Here is a 7,070-nt window from a genome sequence, read left to right as displayed (position 1 = left end):
GCGTTTGCGTGTTGTTTAAGTACTTCCTTGTAATAATCAGACAGTCCTACTGTCGTGCCGCATATCTTTAAGCATTGTAAGTGTTTGAGAGCACTCTTCCAAGTCCATCTTGAGTTTGCTTGCTTCGGGTCGGTCTTCTGGCTTTTCAGACAGCATCGACTTAATGATTTTGATCTGCAACAAAAAGAACAGCTATTGTGATCTCTGTGATATCAATGAATGCTGCCAGTGTCTTTGAGGCTCAACTGTATTTCCCTCTAATTGACTTCACCTAGTTAACCTAACAAAGTAAATCTTTTTCCCAATTAGTCATCTGTCCTGCTTGACATTTAACGTTTTGTCCTGTTTTGGCTTCTTATCCCTTGAAGCTTCACCGATGAACTGTTGTAACAGTGCAAACCCTCATACCTCATACCTCAGCCCCACTACTGTCCTGTTGGAGCACATCACAAACATCTGCCACCCTGTGGAAAACACAGTTTCATGTATCGAGTGAAACAAAGAACGCTGGTGTACCTCCAGAGGAAAATTGTGTGTAAATTTTTCAGGAAATTTCTGGATTCTGGCATCATCCAAAATCTGGTGAGAAAAAAGAAAGGAAGAACATTTAATAGGTGTGATACAAATGCATAAGCTGTCACAGATGGCATTCCTGCTTTGACAAGTCAGAAATATCTGCTGTGAAAAAGATTGAAATTTGAGGATCGATCGGTTGACATCTGTTATCTGTGTCTGGTACCCATCTTTGAAACAAACTAAAAGCAAAAAGCATTTATTAGTTCACAGTTAATATGGACTAGAATTGATTTTGGACTATTTTGAACAACTCACCAGTTTCCTTTCCGGGCCGGTAAAGAGGTTCCAAAGGAGTTCAAAATATATCAACCCCAGAGCAAATATGTCCACTTTTCGATCATAAGTGTTCCTGCTCCTCTGTCATAAAACAAATGCACAATATTAGCCAAAGGCCCTGAAGCTCTACAGGTCTTTAACAACCAATGTTTAATAAAACAGAAGAATCCACAGTTACTGTCAGTGTAGACCGTCTCACTTGCTCTGGAGCCATGTAACATGGGGTTCCTTTGAACATCGTTCTCTCCAGGAGGTTCTCAGCGTCGTCATTGTTTTCCTCAGTGACCAGCCCAAAGTCTCCGATCTTCACTTCCCCATCTTGCCCAAACAAGATGTTGGCAGGCTGACCGTGGGGAGAGAAATGAACAAAACATGTAGCTTCACGGCTGATGTGATGTTATGAATGATGATTTCTATCCACTTCGCCTCACCTTCAGGTCTCTGTGGATGAGCATCTTGGAGTGAATGTAATCCACTGCACTCACTATTTGCTGAGCAATAGTGAGACTTTGTTCTCTTCTCTTGGAGTCACGCAGAGATTTCTTCACATTCTGAGTATTCTTCTCGTCTATCCACACTCTAAGTGTGTTGGTGTTACACAACTCCATCTGAATATGCAGATACTTAACAGACGACCTAGAAAAGTAGGAACAGAAAAAAACCTGAGGCATGAAAGTCTTTCATGTTTAGTAAAATAAGTAAGTATTTTAAGAAGTGGATGGGACTTACTGTGAACTGCTGGAACTGTCATCTGCACTGTCCCATTGGTATCCTGAATCCTCCAACCAACATGTGTAGTATCGAACAATATTGCAGTGATGGAGGTCTGATAATGCCATCACCTCTCGAAGAGCTTTTTTGATCCTAAGGAGAACAAGCACATGACACAGTTAATGAAACCTTTAACTTTTTGCACATTAAAAAAAAAAAGTAAACATCTTTCATACTTGACTTACTCTTTGCAACGGACAATCTTTATCGCATAATTCTTCTTCAGCAGTTTTTGATTTGCCTTGAAAACAATACCAAAGGTTCCTTTGCCGAGACACACTATGGAGTCAAATTCAGATGTAAACCTGTTCAGATTAACACAGGCATTGTTGAGGCAAAAATATTTGAATTCACAAATAAAAGGCTACAGCACAGCTAAAATAAAAATAATGCCAGTATTGTACTTCAATGTTTTCATTTTCCATACCTTGAGATCTGGGTTGTTCTCTTCTTACTTGGACTACTTCTTGGATTCTTGCCTTTGAAATTGGGCATTATATCCTGAATGAATAAAATAAAGTCATGATATAGAGATCAAAATGTTAAACAACAACCAACAGGATTAACTAACAGGATTAATATCTTCATACTTTACCTCTTTGCTGTTTCTGAGGGCATTTTGGAAATTTGCTGCGATTCTAGACAACAAATATTGCAGTCAGCAATAACCTCCAGTGAAATATTATGTACTGTAGCTTTAATGCAGGTCTCAAAAGATGCCGTACCTTATTTTGGGCTTCACATCAGGACTTTTAATCTTTGTAATGGGAACCTGAAAAATATCGTCAATTATATTTAAGCATGCCTGCATTCAAAATCTATGAGGTCCGAAATAAGTCTTCCTTTACAATAAGCAATGTTGTGCTGGGAACTAAACTAACTTGGCTGCAAGTACTGTCACACTCTGGTTCGTACTATACTATACTTACTGGTTTGCTCTCACCAAATACATGCGTTACCCTAAAATGCATCCTGGTAATGTATTAAGTCACTTTCTGTCGTTGGAGTAACAGGTCACTTAAGAAAAGCTGACTTAACCTAAAATGTTAAGTTAAAGTAACTAATCTTCTGCAATAGACTGAGCATTACAAACTGATGAACCATGACAATATTTAGAGGATTACACAGGAAATAACAGACCTGATCCTCAGGAGGATTTGATGAATTGGTGAAAACAGCCGAGTCACTTAAAGCCATTGCCGCCCTTTTAGATTTTGCACCGTGAGACTCCCTTGGAGATTAAAATGAGACGCTTTAGTAAAACACGCTCAACATCAAACTTTACCGTCTGCCTCTGCTCAGTCAGTGCCTTACGGTGTGATTGGTGGCGTGGACAGACCATCATCGGACACAGCTGACCAAAGAGACACCTGAAAGCACAAAGGAAGTGTTCATTACTGTCACATATGAACATGTTTAGGAGTGATTGATGCTCTCTGACATTGTGGTGGAACATTATTGTAATAATCATTGGAATATCACTAATGTGGTATTTTAATTAAAGGGGAACCATTGTCATGTTTTATGTTGTTAAACCTCAGATGTTCAGAAGAACCTCGCCTGGTAATCTGCTGTTATTAATATATTTTTGAATGCCAGCTCAGGTTCAGTCTACACAGCCTCTGTGGAGGAGTGACATGTATCATTTTTGAAAAAGTAGTTCATGTAAATACCTAATTGTTTATGTGGTGGAAACTGTACAATAAAATAATTTTATTGCAGCACCCTTGGCTCATCTGTAAGGTACTTTGGGAATCACTGGGGATGCGACAACACAGCTTCATACAGCGTCCCATTACCTCACTTATCTACTCCACACATTAGGAATCAAAAACACAGCGAACGCATCTTAAATGTCACTATGATCGATCACTGCAAAGTACATTTGTTTGCATGCACAGCCATGGTAAAAGGCTTATGCAAAATTACATGTTCATCTTGTTCTAACTTCTGAATACATGGTTTAAATATTATGGTTGAGAATTTGAAACTTGAAGTGTGTTTTTCCAGATTTCAACAATAATACTGACAACTTATATTTGACATAATAAGACTGGGCATGCATGTTTTATAGTAAGGAAAGTAAGCTGCAGCGGCTATGGTTTAGGGGAGCAGAATAACAGATGGCTACATAAAAAATCTAGATAAAGAATATATCTATATATATATATATATATATATATATGTATTCCAGTGGTGTATAGTAACAAATTAGAAATACTTCGTTACTGTACTTAAGTCATTTTTTTGGATATCTGTATCTGTATTACTTTTACTTCACGACATTTTGCAAAGAAAACTGATACTTTTCCCCTGCGGTGTTGGAAGAAGTCAGCTACATGAGTCTGTCCAGTCAGAGTCTAATGCCTCTGGTCTCTCTGGACATTTTTCTCTTTTGGAAATCGTTCTATGATTTGACTTTCACAACTCACACGTCAACAGTCCTGCTCCGCTGTCTCTATCCTCGTCTCTCCCCATGTGTCACGGTGTGTGAACATCTCACTCAAGTCAGGTAACTTGTCAGAATACTCATATTTGATCGGCTGAGCTGCATCACGTGATGTGATTCACAACGCATTGGTCGGTGTTTTTCCTGCACCGCTGAACAAGTGCCGTAACGCCTGGAATAATTCCGCTGCTTAAAAAATGCCCTTCATGCAAAGGCCCGCGACCCACTGAAAACGGGTCCGCGACCCACCAGTTGAGAATCACTGTACTAGGTGACATATCGAAAACCCAAAAATGATCATTTTAAAACAGAAAAATATGAAATACCTTGCTGTCCCAGTCTGGCTGCTCTTGAAGAGCAGACCAGGCCAGCCGAGCTGCATTTTGTTTGGCTTCCTTGACGTTCTTGCCCTCACCCGAAGGGTAGTCCTTGTTGTTGATCACTAGTTTGTAGAAGAACCTGTGTTAGTGGGGAGGAAATATTTAGATCCTCTCTCACATCTATCAAGAGTTTTCCTACAGTGTCTGCAGTGTCTGTTCATACTCACTGAGGGCTATGATCTGGACCGCATCTTCGCTCTAAGATGTAGTTATGGGAGCGCTTTGTATTGTGACAGTAGTGGTCGACGACTGCTATGAAATTTGTCTCCGTAAAACCTTTGTCTTTGTTGATCACACTCAAGCTCTTCATCTTATCACTGTAACACCAAGATAAGTCAGACAGTAAAACTTTTCATAACCCAAACGGAAGCAATGCCGCTCCATTGTTTGTGCTCACCAGATGTCCGACGCATTTTGATTAAATTCTTCTTTTTGTTGGCTTGATGTGTCACTGCACTTCTCCTCTCCAGTCTTTAAAAAAACAAAGAAAAGTAGGATTTGATATTGTTTCACTGACAGGAGTGTGACTTGTGCAACATATGAAAAATAGACTCGAACTTTCATGACAACATTACAGCTAACGACAATCAGGATGAATCATTTTCTTCCCTCTGCACTTCCATTAAGTCCAAATCAACTAGTGTGTTTCATTACTTACCTCTGTAGTCTTACTGCCACATATCTCGAGATACACAAGCTTGGCTGCTTCCTCCTTTGCTTCCTTCTTTGTTTTCCCAGTGGCAGCTGGAAACTCCTTATCACCAACCACGAAGCTACAGCATCTAATATCACAAACATTTTTATTTAATGCTTTTCAAATCAGGACAAAATAGCTACAAATGATGATGTATTTAAGAGGCTTACGGAGTAGCACTATTTAGTCCCAGTCTGGTTGACTCCACAGCCCTTATAGTCACCCTGCTCTTGTGACCATATTCATTGAGCCAACATGTATAGTTGGCTTGAGTGAAAGCTGTCTGATGAGCTGGTGCAGTTGAAGCTTCTGTTGCATTTTCTGTCTGTTAAGATAAAAACATATATACATCGAGGAGACGAGTGTCATGAATCAGTTTTCCATACTTTGGAATTCTAAAATTCACACATGCAGTGAGTCAATAAAGAGGTATAATAATCTTACAGAGTCTATTGTTCCCTCCAACAGGACACTCAGGACGTTTGCAGCTGCATTCAGTTTGGCTTCCTTCTTGTTCTTCCCCACACCATCAGGATACGCCTTACCACCCACCACTGCTCTCATGGTAAATCTGAGAATAAATGATAAAACTTTGTTAAACAGGCAAGATAAGAAATTCAATATTTCACGACTGGTGCCAATGTGATACCTGAGTTGGGTATCTATTCCAAAACAACAAGCGCTATTTTTCAATAACTCAATGCCTCAGACACGGTTCAGTCAATACTTAAAGGTGAGATGTGAAAGATTTGGCCATAATGTTTAAAACATTGAACAAATTAAAACTGTAGAAATGCGCATTCAGCCAGCGCAAAAAAATATTTTCTTTAATTTTTTATATCTGATTATATAGACTATATAGTAGTGGTGAAATGATACCCCTATATGTTTGTAACATGTGACCAGACCTCACACATTGCACCTTTAAAGAATATCGAGGTTCAACACCCCTGCATCTATTACATCTACGTGGATCTATTTTGTTGTCTTTTTTGTTGTGGTGTTACACTCATACCATTCATGTGGGCATACTTCTGCCACTGTGGTGGTGCCAGTGCCTCATGCGAGCGGGTTTATGAGGGTAGGGAGAATAATTGGGCCAAACTCAAATTTAGTAATTTTGCAAAAATGGCGTGTGGTTCAAATGTAGTAACGGAGGGCACTGATTGGCCTAAAGCAACACATAGAATACACTCATTTCCTTTTTTTCTAAAAACAAAAAAAGGTAAATACTAGCCTATCCACCCATTGAATAAGAACATGTTCTATTTAAGTCCCACATCTCTTCAAATCCTACTACATTCAATTATTTTCGTGTCGTAAATCGCAGCAGAGAATGTGTTCAACTCACGTTTTAATGTGATCCGGGCCAACAGCCCGAACGTCCTCATACCTCAGGTCTAAGCGCTCTCTCTGTGTGTACTCGTTTAGTTGAGCTACGGCCATTATACATAACTCAACCGGCACAACGTCCCCTCACAGCACAGCAAAGAATAAACCTCACAATACGAACTAACGATGTCTCTTCTTTGTTTTCATCTCAACTCTTCTTCCACGTACAGCGGGCTGTTTTAATGCAGCCTCACCCTCAGTGAGTTTCGTTTTCTCCGTAAACGTCACACAACATGGCACCCTCACGTGGCGTCTGAAATATCAAATATGGTTCCGATGACATGAACTCAGCAGTGAAGGATGTGGATAAGTTGTAACACTGTGAATAGTATACATAATACGGGGAAAGTTAGCGTAAGTAGCTATAGTGAATGTGCGGAGTATCTTTGGGCAAGTAGCCGTTAAATTAGATAGGTGTTGATGTTAAGTACTCGGTTATCAATAATTTGACGGGTATTTATATACTCTTACTAACGTTTAACGAACGGATGCTTGGTTTTTATGTATGCCTACCTGTTCTTCACCTTGAAAA

At 39.6% G+C, this 7,070-nt stretch overlaps 1 protein-coding gene across 1 annotated transcript in view; it reads right to left on the bottom strand.

The window, feature by feature from the left end:
• The window catches only part of eif2ak2 (eukaryotic translation initiation factor 2-alpha kinase 2), an 8,539-nt gene extending 1,832 nt beyond the window's left edge, over window positions 1-6,707 (bottom strand). Inside the window, exons 1-19 of the mRNA XM_079280378.1 lie at window positions 6,498-6,707; window positions 5,591-5,717; window positions 5,317-5,471; window positions 5,111-5,234; window positions 4,850-4,923; window positions 4,620-4,769; window positions 4,399-4,531; window positions 2,938-2,993; window positions 2,764-2,854; window positions 2,349-2,395; window positions 2,219-2,261; window positions 2,051-2,124; window positions 1,809-1,928; window positions 1,582-1,716; window positions 1,284-1,488; window positions 1,052-1,195; window positions 832-933; window positions 517-579; window positions 1-174 (exon numbers count right to left, since the gene is read on the bottom strand). The exon at window positions 1-174 is cut by the window's left edge and continues 1,832 nt beyond it. Of these exons, the coding sequence (XP_079136504.1) occupies window positions 37-174; window positions 517-579; window positions 832-933; window positions 1,052-1,195; window positions 1,284-1,488; window positions 1,582-1,716; window positions 1,809-1,928; window positions 2,051-2,124; window positions 2,219-2,261; window positions 2,349-2,395; window positions 2,764-2,854; window positions 2,938-2,993; window positions 4,399-4,531; window positions 4,620-4,769; window positions 4,850-4,923; window positions 5,111-5,234; window positions 5,317-5,471; window positions 5,591-5,717; window positions 6,498-6,592 (2,076 nt within the window). The 5' untranslated portion in view covers window positions 6,593-6,707 and the 3' untranslated portion in view covers window positions 1-36. The remainder of the gene's footprint in view (window positions 175-516; window positions 580-831; window positions 934-1,051; window positions 1,196-1,283; window positions 1,489-1,581; window positions 1,717-1,808; window positions 1,929-2,050; window positions 2,125-2,218; window positions 2,262-2,348; window positions 2,396-2,763; window positions 2,855-2,937; window positions 2,994-4,398; window positions 4,532-4,619; window positions 4,770-4,849; window positions 4,924-5,110; window positions 5,235-5,316; window positions 5,472-5,590; window positions 5,718-6,497) is intronic.
• Between the last annotated feature and the right edge of the window lie 363 nt (window positions 6,708-7,070).

Source organism: Melanostigma gelatinosum (assembly GCF_949748355.1).
Source record: "Melanostigma gelatinosum genome assembly, chromosome: 12".
NCBI lineage: Eukaryota > Metazoa > Chordata > Actinopteri > Perciformes > Zoarcidae > Melanostigma > Melanostigma gelatinosum.
The sequence above is the reverse complement of the archived record's forward strand: the minus strand, read 5'-3'. Positions and strand labels throughout refer to the sequence as shown.